General features: G+C 43.5%; 1 protein-coding gene across 4 annotated transcripts in view; it reads left to right on the top strand.

The window, feature by feature from the left end:
* LOC137525789 (uncharacterized) overlaps positions 1–16,408 on the top strand; it is a 311,742-nt gene that overhangs the window by 4,342 nt on the left and 290,992 nt on the right. For 3 of the 4 annotated variants that reach the window (XM_068246991.1, XM_068246989.1, XM_068246988.1), the window contains exons 2-3: positions 8,904–8,925; positions 11,207–11,275. In XM_068246991.1, the coding sequence (XP_068103092.1) occupies positions 8,904–8,925; positions 11,207–11,275 (91 nt within the window). The remainder of the gene's footprint in view (positions 1–8,903; positions 8,926–11,206; positions 11,276–16,408) is intronic. The other variant, XM_068246990.1, reaches the window with a different exon arrangement.

The raw sequence follows: 16,408 nt of genomic DNA, 5'->3' as shown, positions 1-16,408 counted from the left end.
TTTTTTTCACAAAGTTTCCTTCTAACAGCCTCTTTTTCTTAGAAAGTGTGCGTTAATGATACAGTATTGAATGTAATACTGATCACACAGCCGGTTATTATCCATGAACTGGAGAAATTCAAGTTTTCTGGTTGGCAATTGGCATTTTTATCGATCTATCTATCTATCTTTGGGGTATATGCACAAAATATTTGGTAAATTTTCAACTTGCATTGCGCAGGGAGTGCATAGCAATTTAACCATTATTTATGCTGCTTACTAGGTTGCATGTGACCTGTGTTACCTAGGTAATACGAACATCGGGAGGGTAATGCACATTACCCTACTTAAAAAGGAGCTCCAGTGAAAATAATGTAATTAAAAAAGTGCTTCATTTTTACAATAATTATGTATAAATGATTTAGTCACTGTTTGCTCATTGTAAAATATTTTAAATCCCTGATTGATATTCTGACATTCATCACATGGTGACATTTTACTGCTGGCAAGTGATGTAGCTGCTGCTTGCTGTTTTGGCAGTTGGAAACAGCTGTAAACAGCTATTTCCCACAATGCAACAGGGTTCACAGACAGGAAACTGCCAAGAGTACGTATTTAGAATTTCTTTGTGGGAGGGGTTTCACCACAATATCAGCCATACAGTGCCCCCTGATGGTCTGTTTGTGAAAATAATAGATTTCTCATGTAAAGGGGGGGTATCAGCTACTGATTGGGATAAAGTTCAATTCTTGGTCAGAGTTTCTCTTTAAATAGTGCACAATGCTCTTGGCCAGCCAGGACATTATCTGCACAGAGTTTGTATGTTTGCATGGGTTTTTTCCTGGGACTCTAGTTTCCTTCCACATCCCAAACACATACACATAAGTTAATTGGGTAATGAATTAACAATGTTTTTGTGTTATCATTCATATTCTATGAAAAATGGTTAAGAAATCAAAAATTCTGCTGGGATTATGAGCACCACTGTATGTCTATCTCTAGAGCCTTTTTACTTGCCTAAAACCCTGTAGAATGCCACTTAGGTATGTGCCTAGGGTACACATTATAGCCTTTTGATGTGGGGATTTGCCTGATTATTGTGCAGGGGCTCAGATGAACAAAACAATTATCAGACAACAGAGTCAGCTTCTTTTCTGCATACAAATGAACATAACAGGGCAAGCTGTACAGAGAAGAGAACTCGGGAAACTTCTGCCCTCCACTTATTGCTGGGGGGGAGTGCAATCCAAAAATGGCTCGAATATTTCCAGGCCATGAAATCCATTATCATTCTACATATACTGCCTCACTAAATGTAACACAGGTGAAGTAAGAGCAAGAAATACCAACAGGTGTCAAACATGAGGCGCAGGCCAAATGCTGCCCTCCTTGCTATTTTATGTGGCCCTAAAGGGATTCAAATGTGCATCACTGTAAGCAGAGAAAGAACAAAATTACACTGCCTTGCCATCCAGAGGATGCCAGTGTTTCTGGTTAAAATATTGTCAGTTTGAGCCGAGGTGCAGCAACAACCCATGGGACCCCCCAGTGAAATAAGTATGGGTCCCCCTCCTTGAATCCAAATTCCACCCCATGTTGCTGGTAAAACACACACACAGGGGTGCTCATCACGAGCTTGTGATCATGACTAACTCGAGATCATGAGCCGTTTTTTGCAATCACAAGGTCGAAATCGACATTCGTGATTGTTTGCGATCACAAATGCCAGTTTCTAATGCACTCGTGATTGCATTTGAAATTTGAGTAGTGATTATGAGTTAGTCGTGATCAAGAGCTCGAAATCCATTAAAAACCCACCAACTTTAACAGTTACTAGCAAAGCCTCTTGCATGCTAGAAACAACAATTTGCAGGATATGTTAAGAAGAGCAGTGAGAACAAGAAGGAAATTTTTTTTCAAAAAGACCTAATCGTTTTTGAAAAAACACATTCTCAGCTATACTCAGTATAGCTGAGAGCTGGCGGTGGGAGCGACAGTGTGTTGCGGTGGCCGGCGGAGATCTTCAATCAACTGTAACAGATCGCAACATTAGAGGATATTGGCGTGGGACATTTCCGAGGATATTGGTGTGGGAACTTTATTTTAAAGGTGAAGGTAAGTATTTCTGTTTAACAGGGGTCTAGTCCTGGGAAAAGAAGTGAGTAGACTCACTTGGAGAACTCCTGCGGCGTGGTCAAGCACACTGTGGGCGTGGTCATGCACACCATGGGCGTGATCATGGGTGGGGCCAAATATACATGACCTTAGCAGTGATGTAAAAGGTCTGCTGAGGAAGTTTGAGCTCTGCCGTAGTGTATCCCCCAAAAATAGATGTAATCTGACAGCATTTCACCAAAAGAGGCGCTCAGTGTTGATGATACTGGCAGATGCTGTTTACTCCTATCTGTTATTGCCTGATGAAGCAGGTTTGTATCCCGTGAAACGCGTTGCACTTTATTTGGAGTATCCAATAAAATTGTTTTGACTGAAAATCCACAGTCGTGTGTTCTGCTTGGAGGGGGTGAGTCCACCACTGCCTCCTCTATTACCAAGATGGGTTTTTAAGTTCTTTTAGTGTTTTTTATCCTATTGGCGCCTCTGTTATCCTATTATCCGCATTTCACCAAAAAGACACATAATCTGGTAGAAGTTCCTCTAAAATACAGATAATATGGAAGTGGTTCCCCCAAAATAGACAATGTGGCAGCAGCCAGGGCCGGATTACCGACCAGGCAACAAAAGCAGTTGCTTGGGGCCCCATTCAGAGTCAAAGGGGCCCCATCAGCACATAAACCAGCCCTCGCCATCCTGTCAGTGGTGGCTGAATGGAATAATGGTTAAAGGGACTCTGAGCAGTGCAGTAACTATGAAAAGATGCATATCATTTTAAAACTCTCTTTCTCCTCTTTCCAAAGATATATAAACTGCCACCCTATGCCTTTTAGTTTTCGCTATTTTTGCGATCGAAATTGCGGCCACTGCAATTTCGCAAAAATAGCGAAAACTAAAAGTCGTAGGGTGGCAGTTTATCTATCATTGGAAAGAGGAGAAAGAGAGCTTTAAAATGATATGCATCTTTCCATAGTTACATTGTATTACACAGGACAACTTTTCTCCAAAGTCGGCAGCTCGATTCAGCACAATGCAATGAAATATAAGGAACCCAAGGGGATATAATTACAAACATCATGCTGGTAGGTGTGAGGATGTAATTAATTAGTTGTGGGTATGCTTAAAGGCATACCCACAGGCACTGCTCGGAGTCCCTTTTAGGGCTCTGCCTTTGACACAGGAGACCAGGGTTCGAATCTCGCTCTGCCTGTTCAGTAAGCCAGCACCTATTCAGTAGGAGACCTTAGGCAAGTCTCTCTAACACTGCTACTGCCTATAGGGCGCGTCCTAGTGGCTGCAGCTCTGGCGCTTTGAGTCCGCCAGGAGAAAAGCGCAATATAAATGTTATTTGTCTTGTCTTGTCAAATGATGCCGTGCACTGCTGATTGTCTTCAGAGCCAGGCTCTCCTCCTAGGTCCCTCTCCTGCTACTGTGCGCTCTGCCGCTGCCCACTCCTCCCTCCCTTCCCACAGAGAACCACAGCTGCAGCAAGAATGATAGCAGCAGATGGCAAATGCTCATTCACCTATCCATGATCCAAGCGATAGAGATCCCGTCATCTGAAACCCATCTGTCTCTTCTACAGTACAGCCGTTGGCTCTGAACTTCCTGATTCTCAGATCAGACAGGAAGTAGTAATAGTAGTAGTAACAGAGCGGCAGCACTCTAGAGGAGACAGATGGGCCCCGGATGATGGGACCTCTATTGCTTGGATCGCAATAGGTGAATGTGAGTGATCTGGTGCTGTCATTCTCCCCCGCTGCGGCTGCCTTCTCTGCTGGACTATCGTATTCACTGGGATGGAGGCTACATGGTGGCTGTCTAGTTTGGGAGGAAATTGGTTGTTCGGTGGTGGGGGTGGTTATGTAATTCTGTCTGGGGAACGGCTTCCGGCTTGGCAGTGTCCAGAGCTTTCTGCTATTGCCAGGCTGGAGATACAGGGGGAAAATGCTGCTGCTGTGATATTTGGCGCCCTCTTCACAAGGGTTGCCCCAGCCCCTGAGTGCAAATGTCCCAACCATTCATCTCTCACACTGCATTTTGCCGCTGCTATTCCCTGCATTGTGCACCCACAGAGGAAAGCGGGCTGTTGCCCATAGCAACCAGTAGCTCAGCTGCCCCGGTGTGTGCGGCATGTTGCTGTGCAGCTGCATCTTCTGATTCTATTACGACATGATGGGGGAACCCAAATCAGTTACTTTGCTTAGGGCGGAGCCTGGACACGCACGCTTTACCACTACACTACGGAACACGGAACTATCAGCGCTGCGGCGTGGAGACTCAGAGGAATTGGATGCCGGTGAGCCGGACTTATGTTATGAGCTGTTGTTTTTATGATACATGGTACGCATATGCTTTTAGGGGTTTTTACCCATATTAAATAAGGATTTTACACATGAGAGGCCTTGTCTTATGTGCTTTCTCCTAGCACCTGTTGCAGTGTTTTTACGTGCCTGGTTTAAAGCAGACATCCGGTGAGCAGGGGACTGAGGGGGGACTCTTACCCCCATCTGCATGCGGTGGTTACCCCAGAGCACAGTGTGTTGTGTTGACACAGGGTGTACGTGTGTTTAAAGGTTTACCCGCTATGTACCCGATCTCTTTTCATATAGGTGCCTAATCCTGCACAGGAATAAACCACAGAAGCGCTGCTGCGAAGAAACCATTTGTGTGTGAGGAGGACTTTTTTAGGTTTTTCTCTCATTGTGGCAGTCAGCTGCAGACTGGAAAGAATTGTCAGCAGGTGGTGAGCGCTGTGTCGCTTTGTGAATAGGGCCCTATTTAGCCTTAATCCGGCTCTGGCAGCAGCAGTTCCACCAACATACACATAATTTGAAAGCAGTTCCCCAAAATACGCGAAACCTGGCAGCGGATCACCCAAAATACACGTAACACCCAAAGGACATATAATCTGGCCGTAGTGGTCCCCCAAACATACACAATCTGGCAGAAGTTCCCCAAAATACACGTAATCTGGCAGCAGCCGTTCCCCTAACATACACATAATCTGGCAGCTGTTCCCCAAAATACATAACAGCGGTTCCACAAAAATGCAGATAATCTGACAGCAGTTCCCCCAAAATAGGTACCCCCAGGTAGCCAGGTCTATAGGTGTCCTCAGTATAAGTAGCCATGAGTATAGTAGTCCCCAGTATATGTAGCCAGAGGTATAGTTGCCTAGTATATGTAGCCAGAGGTATATGTGCCCAGTATATGTAGCCAGTGGGATATGTCCCCAGTATATGTAGTCAGGGGTATATGTGCCTAGTATATATAGCCAGTGGGATATGTGCCCAGTATATATAGCCAGTGGGATATGTGCCCAGTATATATAGGCAGAGGTATATGTGCCGAGTATATGTAGCCAGTGGGATATGTGCCCAGTATATGTAGGCAGGGGTATATGTGCCCAGTATATGTAGCCAGGGGTATATGTGCCCAGTATATGTAGGCAGGGGTATATGTCCCCAGTATATGTAGGCAGGGGTATATGTGCCCAGTATATGTAGGCAGGGGTATATGTGCCCAGTATATGTAGCCAGGGGTATATGTGCCCAGTATATGTAGGCAGGGGTGTATGTGCCCAGTATATGTAGTCAGGGGTATATGTGCCCAGTATATGTAGTCAGGGGTATAGTAGTCCCCAGTATATGTACCCAGGGGTATATGTGCCCAGTATATGTAGCCAGGGGTATATATGCCCAGTAAATGTAGCCAGGGGTATATGTGCCCAATATATGTAGCCAGGGGTATATGTGCCCAGTATATGTAGCCAGGGGTATATGTGCCCAGTATATGTAGGCAGGGGGTATATGTGCCAAGTATATGTAGCCAGGGGTATATATGCATAGTATATGTAGGCAGGGGGTATATGTGCCCAGTATATGTAGCCAGGGGTATATGTGCCCATTATATGTAGTCAGGGGGTATATGTGCCCAGTATATGTAGGCAGGGGGTATATGTGCCCAGTATATGTAGCCAGGGGTATATATGCCCAGTATATGTAGGCAGGGGGTATATGTGCCCAATATATGTAGCCAGGGGTATATGTGCCCAGTATATGTAGTCAGGGGGTATATGTGCCCAGTATATGTAGGCAGGGGTATATGTGCCCAGTATATGTAGGCAGGGGTATATGTGCCCAGGTAGCCAGGTTTGCCCCCAGCAGGAGGGGAGCAGCGCATTAGCTCTGTGTGCGGCTAGTCTGGTCTTCTAGCCGCACACAGAGTGGAGCGTCCCTTGTGGCTGGAACGCGGTAAGTCTCCGCCCACTTTCGCCGCCGGGCCCGACACTTCAAAACACTGGAGGAGAGATGCAGGAAGGGGAGCACGAAGGTGAGGGATGGGGGGGGGATGTCCGCCCATCCCCGCTATCCCCATAGCTCTCTTTCTCTGCTCTGCTCCCCTCCACACAAGCCAGGGTGGACGGCGTCCATGCTGAAGAAAAAGTGGGTGGACGCCATTCACTCGCGTCCACGCAAGACTCGACCCCTGCTGTTTAATTAAGATTAATAAAGGTCTTTATTCGCGGTTGTGTTTTTATTTAATTTAACCCTTTGGGTAAATGAGTAAGGGGTACTTTGTACCCCTATACTCATTTCTCCTGGGAGGTGGCGGGCATCTGGGGGTCCCCTTATTAAAGGGGACTCCCAGATGCCACCATGAACCCCCTCAGGGAGTCGGTGACCCCCACCTCCTCCTGGAGCACCAGAGGTGGAGAAGAGCCCCTTGTCCATGGATTGGATAAGGGCTCTGGGGGGAAAGGGAAGGCTTGACCGACCCTCTCCCCCTAATCCCCTGCATACCATGGACCATGCTGGTTGGAATAGCTCAGGGTGCGAAGCCCCACTTGGCAGGGGCTCCGCATTCTGGCTATCCCAGACTGCATGGGAGACAAGGGGTTAAAGAGACTCGGGAGGGGGGGATCCCACATCGTTTGATTTTTATATTTCCCACACTCTGAACATAAAAAAAGTAAGAAAATAGGAAAGATGCTAGGGATCTTTATATAACCATATTGCGGCTGTATAGCTATCCCTGGCCAAAGCGTTGCAGCTCCGGAGGGGTTTCCAGGGGGAAACTCCATCAAGAAATTCATTGCTCTTTCTTTTGATATATGTATATTTACACTACCGTTAGTTTTGCTACATAAACTCTCATTTATGGCATTTTAATGTATACTTTTTTCCTTTGAAACTTTAAAATCGATTTTGTCAAAAACTATAAGATCTTTTTGAAAAATGTGTTTCTCTTGTTCCCACTGTGTTTCTTAACACATCCTGCAAATTTGGTGTTTCTAGCATGTAATGGGGCTGCGCTATTAATCATTAAAGTCGGCGTGATTTCAACAGTTCAATGCTGAAATCCGACTCAAAACCGAATTCAAATCGATATTTCATTTCTATCCATGATCACGATCATGACCAATTAGAGCATGTCTGTCAAGAAGACATTAGGAGGCCCAAAGAAGCACTGGAGCAGGTAAATATTAAACTTCTCCAATGCGCTTCTCTGCAGAAGGGAGGTAGAGCGGGCATACAGACCCCCCCCCCCCCAATGGTCACTATAGTTATGTTACTTTCTCTGACGCTGTTCAATAAATGTTACATCTTAATAAACAATTTGGCCCATGGCTTAGACCAGTGGTGCTCAACGTTTTTTGGCCCGAGGGCCGAACTTCAAATCAAGAAAAATCTCGAGGGCCGGAACACATGCATACAAAATTTCAATGTAAAACTTTTAACGTTTTTCTAGTAACAGTTAACATGGTGTTGGAAATGGAAAGAAAACGACAATATAAGAATTGTTGTACTCACCATTTGATGCACATTTTCTTAATGAGAAGTTTGCGGCAGATTAATGCAGCAATGGTATCAGTGTCCAGTACGGTACCTGGGTGTATGCACAGGGCAGATTAATGCAGCAATGGTATCAGAGTCCAGCCTGTAGTGTGCTGGCTAAGGAGGCTGTCAGCTCTGCTGAGGAGGAACAGAGGCCTAATTACCCACACGTGGCCTGCCTGTAGTGTGCTGGCTGAGGAGGCTGTCAGCTCTGTGTGGGGCTGAGGAGGCTGTCAGCTCTGTGTGGGGCTGAGGAGGCTGTCAGCTCTGTGTGGGGCTGAGGGGGCTGTCAGCTCTGTGTGGGGCTGAGGGGGCTGTCAGCTCTATGTGGGGCCTAGGGGGCTGTCAGCTCTGTGTGGGGCTGAGGGGGCTGTCAGCTCTGTGTGGGGCTGAGGAGGCTGCCCGCTCTGTGTGAGGCTGAGGAGGCTGCCCGCGGTGTCCTGCGGAGGAGGAGAGGATCGGGTGGTATTGCGTAGTTATAGTATCGGCATACACCAGCGTGTGCTCTGTATTCAGCCCCGGGTAGCGCTGGGATAGTTAGAAAGCCTCGCTCATTGATTACTGCAGGAACCTTCCTCCAATAGGAATTAGGCTGATTCCGATTGGAGGAAGGTTCCTGCAGTAATCAATGAGCGAGGGTTTCTAACTATTCCAGCGCTACCCGGCGCTGAATACGAGCAAACGCTGGTGTATGCGCGGGACTACGCCGATACAATAACTACGCAATACCACCCGATCCTCTCCCCCTCCGCAGGACACCGCCGCGCGGGCCACAGAAACTGGCCTCGCGGGCCACAAATGGCCCGCGGGCCGTAGGTTGGGCACAGCTGGCTTAGACTATGGTTTAATTTTGTCCCCTTACATGATTGAGTTTGACACCCCTGCTTTAAAGCTTGGAGGCTGGGATTGGTGTTCGGTTTTTACTCTATTATTCAAGCTATCAGACTGATCATACTGCTCTTCTGTTTTCAGGATGATGGCACATGCACTTGGGGTGAGTAATTTTATTATTCTATTGCTTCTATTTTTCATTTAAACGGATTGAAAAAATAAAATCTCGATATTTGGCTTCCTCTTGCTGCTTGTTGCCAAATGCCCAGAAATTATATCCTAATAAAATGCAGCTAACTAAATTATACAGTGATGAAAAACAAATTAGGCCTTAAAGCTGATAGCTAGGAATTAAAAACAGAGGATTACAGCAGTCCGCATCCTCTTAATATTACTGCAATGTCTTAAGAAGATAAAAAAGAAGCTAAATACTTTGGTTTGGTCCTCAAAACAGCAGTAATGATATGTTTGTTGTTTACTTCACATTCCTGCAGTGTTAGGCAGGAAGAAGCTGTGGCAAACCAACATACACCCTCTCTAAATCAAACACCATCTCTGTAGCCTGTGACGAAGCGGGGAGACCTGCAAAATGGTTGCCAGGCCGTCTCATATCTCATTCTGTATTTGTCATTTTTTGTGCTTAGTATGAAATAAATAGGTGAAATTTTACTGCAATTGGGCTGGTGCCTGTATTTATGCTTCTATTGGCCCAAATTAAACACAGGGGAGATTAAATTTGCACAAACCACATCCAAGGCCGGATTTATACACTTAGTGCCCCTAGGCCAGCTTTCTTGTTTCTCCCCTTCTATGTGCAGCAGTGTACCCACATTCCATGTGCAGCCCCCTCATCAATGTGTAACATCTATGCACAGCATTGGTTTTTGCCTCTTTTCAATTTACAGCCTCCTCCTCCACATGCAGCAGCCCCACTTCCATGTCCCGCTGCTCCTCTTCTATGTCCAGCTGCCCCTTGAGCTGCAAGCGCCCAAGGTCCGGTCCTTTGTGTCCTTCCCAGAAATCTGGCCCTGACCCCATCATTACCAGGTTGCATAATGCAGGGACAGGGTTGCAAGAGGTCAGCAGCTGCTAAGATATAACTACTATTACCTGAGATCAAGACTTATATTCACGATACACAAAGTGGAACTATAGTCTGGGCTACGACCGCCTTACACCGATAGGCGTCGGCAGGTCGTTAGTGGTATAGCATGGAAACGGCAGCTCGATCAAGCAGCCTTTCCATGCCAGTTCACGGAGGGTGTCTTCGTGAACAGTGCGCGAGCCGCCGATCGCGGCTCGCATGCGTAATGTAAACACGCGGGGAAGAAATCCCTGCTGTTTACATCATACGGCGCTGCTGTGCAGCAGCGCCGTAAGGCAGATCGGTGATCCCCGGCCTCTGATTGGCCGGGGTTTGCCGGCATCTGGTAGGCTAAAGCCTATCCTAGGATGCGCAGGACGGATATCTGTCCTGCGCATTACACAGCATGAGGGAGAGGGAGGTAAGCAGAGGGAGGGCGGAAATGGCTGCGGAGGGGGGGCTTTGAGGAGCCCCCCTCGCTACTCAGTAATAGCCGGCAGCAATCAGCCCCCCCCCAGCATGACATCTCCCTAGTGGGGAAAAGAGGGGGGAAGTCGGATCCCCGGCCACAATCCTGATCGGTGCTGCGGGCTGCAGAGCCCACGCAGCACCGATCATTAGAAAATCCCCTGGTCCTTAAGTGATAGGGAATCAGTAGTGAAACTGTGTTTCACCGTGCTAAAAAGTTTATTAATTACATGCTACAGAAACGTATTACTTCAAGGAGACTCCACTACACAGATATTTCTTTGAACACTAATTGCAGTTGATAAAACTGAGCATACACAGCACAGAGTGTGCTTTTATCTGCACAATCTAGTGTCTGTGCAGCAACTCTAAGCATAGCAGCCAGAATTTTCCTCCACTAAAAGAATTTGTAATGAATTTGAAAATATACTGTATCCATGTAATGACCATTCCTATGCTTTACTCTGAGCTGGGGGGACTTATTATTAATTTACAGATTACATATCCGATGGGCAAATGTACATGTAAATGTACACGGGCCGATGTAAACAGCCAGATACGTGTACTATCTACGCCCCTGGTGCTGCAGTGAAGTCCACAGGGGCATAAATACACAAAACAGTGGTGGGGAACTGGTTAGATTTTAGTACAGATAGACCTCCAGTTACTTCTTGGCTACTCTGATTTGACCCTATGGTTTGTGGGAAAGGGAAATGACATGGTGCTATAATTCTCTCTGCTAATGAGGAGGAGTCTTCAGATGGACACCCACACCTGTTTTGCATTTGTTACAATGAGATATTGTATGTTCATTTATTAATATTGGATAGATTAAATGTAAAGAACTAATATAAGGTAAAATAAGACGTAATGTATTTTCTTACATTTCTAGTTCCCTCGTGATGCATTGGAGAGTTGTATTCCCTGTGGATTTTTAAACAAAGGAAGAATTTCCTTCCAGGTAACTTTGTCTTTACATTTTGCAAGAACTTTTGGGACAAAATGTAAATCTGCTCAGTCATCAAAGCTCACGTGACACATCATTTCTGAATGAAACATTATCCCTCTACACCATACATGTTAAACTTCTGCCCGCAGGCCAAATCTGGCCCTCAGAGCCATTAAATTTGGCCCTCAAGTGGTTTCCCCACTTTGCATTATGTTTGGCCCACGCTAGACCACCAGGGGAACAATATTGGAAGTGAAGCCCTAGATCACCAGGGAAGCCATATGGGGGAGGGAGGGAGAAAGCACTAAACACCAAAAAACTGTATAGGCAAGGGTAGGGGCCACTAGACACCATGGAATTGTATAGGGGAGGGTGGGGGCCTCTAGATACCAGCGAACTGTATAGGGGTAGCAGGGGTGCCATTAGACACCTGGGAACTTTATAAGGGAGGGAGGTGGCCAGTAGATATTGGGGTTGGCCCGCAACTAGGTCACAATGTTCAATTTTGGCCCACTTTGTATTTGAGTTTGACACCCCTGCTCTACGCCCTTGTGCCCAAACTGTGCATTTAGAACCACACAGCACTGATACAGGCTTTAACAAACATAGTCACAGACTCCAACTTGATTGAGTTTCAGAAATGTATCCACCATAATTATATGGCATGGATGTTCAGGGTTGTATGGTACTGGGTTGTGTGATACTGGGCTATCAGGGGTGGCATTATAGACTTATCATATAGCCTTGGGTACACCATCAGATTTTCCAGACCAATATTGGTGTTGTTAAACTATCATTTATTGTAAACCATTTAACTTGCCATGGAGGACATAGAGAGCATGGCGTGTTAACCTTGTATAAATGAACAACAATTTGTTAAACACACAGTGGGCTCAATTCTGGTAGCGTTTAGTAAATAATTACCTCATGGAATTGGGTTTACCTCATGAGGGAAATCAACTTTTGAATTCTGGTAGTTTAAGTAAAGTTTTACCTCATGTAATTTCATGAGGTAATTCATGTGGTAATTTTCTACTAAAAATGTGTGGTATTTAGTAGTGAAATACCTCACAGTTGAATTCTGAAGTGAAATAAGGTGCGTGTTTGCATGTCTTTTACCTCGCATAATTAGACCTACCTCTACCACATGATAAATGCAGTGCTGTGACAGGATTGTGATATCTGTCACATAATATGGAGCCTTTTCAGCTTGTTCTGTGTTCAGGGCCCCCATATTTTGCTGAAATAAGTAAAAGTGATCTGACCAACGTATACCCCCTAGCTTCAACATTGCCATTCCCCAACCTCTGGTTGGAAAAAAAAAAGTAAAAATTATCCAACCCACAGCCTCTATTTTTTTAAAGTGAACCAAGCACCTTTTTAGCACTCAGGACATTTCTATAGCACATGAAAAATACATGCCAACAATCTGTTTCATTATTAAAATAAACTTTCATTTACCTTTGTATTTTACAAACAAATTAGTATTTTTAGCCTGTTTCATCAGACCTGACCGTCCGCAGAGCTCTCAGGAAGCTAATTATTTTATTGGGCTAATTACCCAGAAGGACTGTTTCATCAAAGACATAGTGTGTGTGTCAAACAGTCCTAATTACCCACCCCCTTTGAGAGAAAAGCTATTGTTTACTTATGGGTAATTAGCCCAATAAAAGAATTAGCTTCCTGAGAGCTCTGCGGATGGTCAGGTCTGCTGAAACAGGCTAATACTACTACTTTTAAAGTAAAATACAAAGGTAAATGAAAGTTTATTTTAATAATGAAACAGATTGTTGGCATGCATTTTTCATGTGCTATAGAAATGTCCTGAGTGCTAAAAAGGTGCTCGGTTCACTTTAAAAAAATTAAGTAAAACTGCGGCAAGCACCGATTCCCCCCCCCCTCCTCCTCTGGTTAAAAGTGCTCCGACCCCCCCCCCCCAGCAGCCTCTAAAAGTAAAAGTGCTGTAACCCCGCCTCCAGACCCCCAGCCTCTAAAAGTAAAAGTACTCACACCCACAGTCTCTAAAAGTGCTGACCCCTCCCAGCCTCTAAAAGTGCTCCAACTCCCCCCTCCCCCAGCCCCAGCCTCTAAAAGTGCTCCTACCCCCCCTCCCCCAGCCTCTAAAGGTAAATGAGCTGGATTTTTTTTTATAATGGATGCCTATAAATTTACTTTTTATAGGTTGCTACATAATCAAATACACCTTCCCTCCTCAAAAAAAAAAAAAAAACATCTTCCAACGACTATCCTAACTTATGGAAGACAATTAAAGACTATTACTTATTTGCTGCATGCTTACCACTGAAATACCTCATGTTTTACCTCATTCTATGCATTTACCTCATGTTTTACCTCATGTTTGGAAATGGAGAAAAATCTTTCAGAATTGATAAAAGAAGAGGAAAATACCTCATGAGGTATTTTACCTACAAAAAAATATTTACCTCACATAGCTACCAGAATTGAGCCCAATAACACATAATCGTTATAACATGTCAACGTTAATTCTGTGATGGTATAACCACTTTGGGAGCACACTCTTTGAAATAAATGTTGTATTTGTGAATGTGAGTCTCTGATGCAGCAGTTCTGTCATATATCTGATCGATATCTGCTTAAAATGATTACCAACTCAGTAAAGGACCAGCCTTTAAAGCGTCATAACCAAAATTAGACAGAAGTGGGTGCGTGCTCACTATAAACAGAATATTTATAGGTTAACAGTTTTACCTCTGAAAGAAATACGCAACACTCAGCTGTTGAATTTTATAAAATTATCTTGTTATTAAAAAATTGATAAAGCTTATATACAGGAATATACATCTCTCCAGTTGTTGTCAATCATTCAAAAAATACATTTTCATCCAAAAATACATTTTCAAAGTTCCTTTAGTTAAACCAGTCCATTTCAATATAGCAAATATTCTGCTGTAGCTTTTATCCTTCATCGATAATTGTTGTCTCGAGATTGAACAGTGTATGTTACACACAATATAGCTTTATCCTTAAAAATGATTATATGAAGTTCTATTCTTATATGAAGAACTTAAAGTAGATATATCTTAATCCTTCAAAGCTTGTTAATTGCTTCTAAGCTTGCAATTGCGTTTGAATAATAAAACTTATAGCACAGAAAAAAGTTATCTAAAACTCAAAAAACTGCTGAAGTTTAAAAAGACAAGTCTTTAACTTTTGCATAGACTAATTGTCAAAGAATTCACCAAGAATAATTGCATATTACCTCTCTTGGGTTTCAGAATCACGTCTGTGAGAAGGATAAACGTCGGCCTAGGATGTTTCAATCAGCTAGGGCATCAGGCAATGAATAAATATACAGCCTGAAAACTCTCTTTTTATAGAGAATTTCTCCCAAGAAATGATATAAGGGACTTTCCAAACTATGACTTAATTGTTTATAACATCTCTATAAATACAGGTATGATTTCATTTTTATTTTTAGATCGAGTTCTATAGAGGCCCCTTGTGGTTAATAAGTGTTAGTAGCAGGCACAAGAGATGCCCCCTATGGTTATAAGTGGTAATGGCCAACACAAGGCTTATGGCCTAACTGTTTTTATACAATCTAAAATAAAGTGTATATTAGTGATCAGCATATTAGATATGTGTGAAAACTATGTGATTAACATCTTGCGTATAAAATAGGCTTAGCTTAAGCAGTGTATATCTTGACCTTAGACGGTTAAATTTACTAACACAACAATACTACATAACGTGAACATTTCTTCAATACTATCTCACTTTTAACCTTGTAGGAATAAACAGCTCACTTCCAATAATAACACTGTAGCTTACACTATCTAATTCTGATTTCTGGTCATACTCACGAGTCTTAAAATTCACTCAATTTATCTGCAAACCATTTAACATTTTGTACACAATTTGGGCAAGAGGGATGATCAGTTCTCTGCATTAATATGAGATTCTGACACCCCCGGATGCAGAGAGATGATAGAATCTTGCTTGTTTTGGTAGTAGTTAACTCTTAGTATAAAGTCTAATTCCACAGTGGTGCAAATTCTTCTCTCAGGCAAATCTTTGCTCTTTAAGTGGCACTTTTTTTTGTGGCATAATCAAAGTCTCAGTCCTTGATTAATATCTTCTCCATTAAACACATTTTACTGGTCCAGACAGTCTAGTCTTTTCCATGACATCCTTGAATTTGAAGTTTTCATCACAGTGGCAGCTTGTGTAGATATGTAAGAAAAGTTCACAGTCAGTATGTTCCCATTTAAGATCAGGTGCAAACTTTCATAGTAGCAAAGCGTTGACAGCAATTATACTTTTCATGTGGCTCCTGGATTGCTTATTTTGGAGCATGATGATTATCTTGATATCACAGAGGTTGCTGTGACTGACTTGGATAGTCTCCTGGTACTGTCGGACTAAGAGCATCATCAGTGGAAGGGGTTGATGGATCATGATATCCATTCACTAATCCAGATGTATCAGAACCTTCATCTCCTGATGATAGAGGATTGATCGGTCCAGATAGCCAAACCTCTTCTGTACAGACAGGTATCTTTGTAGCATTATAAGTGATTGGTGGAACATCAAGTTCATTGAATATCAGATGTAGCTTATTATCAAGTGTCTCCACAGTGTAATCGTTTCCCATTTTAAGACATGTGGTGAAACTTAACTTTCAAAATGTATAAACAGGAATTATACCATTGATGTGATGTGACTCCTGAATGCTTTTAGAGCACAATGCGTTCAACATTTTATTGTTAGCTTACAAGAGGTTAATTAGTTAGTTGGTTAGTATTATGTATTAATACAGTTAATTACACCTTTCTTATACCACAAAGTTTCTTTCACAAATGATATGTAGCAGAACAAAGTGTGTGTAGTTCACCTATATAAAAATGCTGTGTAGTTCCTCAGCAGGATCACATGTTGTGATGTCACCTTACATTTGATGTAGATATATTGAGAGCTTAGACATTACAAAGTTCTTGGAAATGCAATTTGCAATGTATCCAGTTGTAGTAAGCCGTTTTCAAATGTGTTCTCCATGAACCACATTTACTAACTTCACATTGTTGAAGGTGCTTCTCCACTTCATGTTTCATCTTTCCAGCATTATGGAGTAAATCTTTCTCTTGAATTGATCAGTATCTTTAT

Source organism: Hyperolius riggenbachi, chromosome 7 (assembly GCF_040937935.1).
Source record: "Hyperolius riggenbachi isolate aHypRig1 chromosome 7, aHypRig1.pri, whole genome shotgun sequence".
NCBI lineage: Eukaryota > Metazoa > Chordata > Amphibia > Anura > Hyperoliidae > Hyperolius > Hyperolius riggenbachi.
Note: the sequence above shows the minus strand (reverse complement) of the source record. Positions and strands in the feature narration are given on the sequence as shown.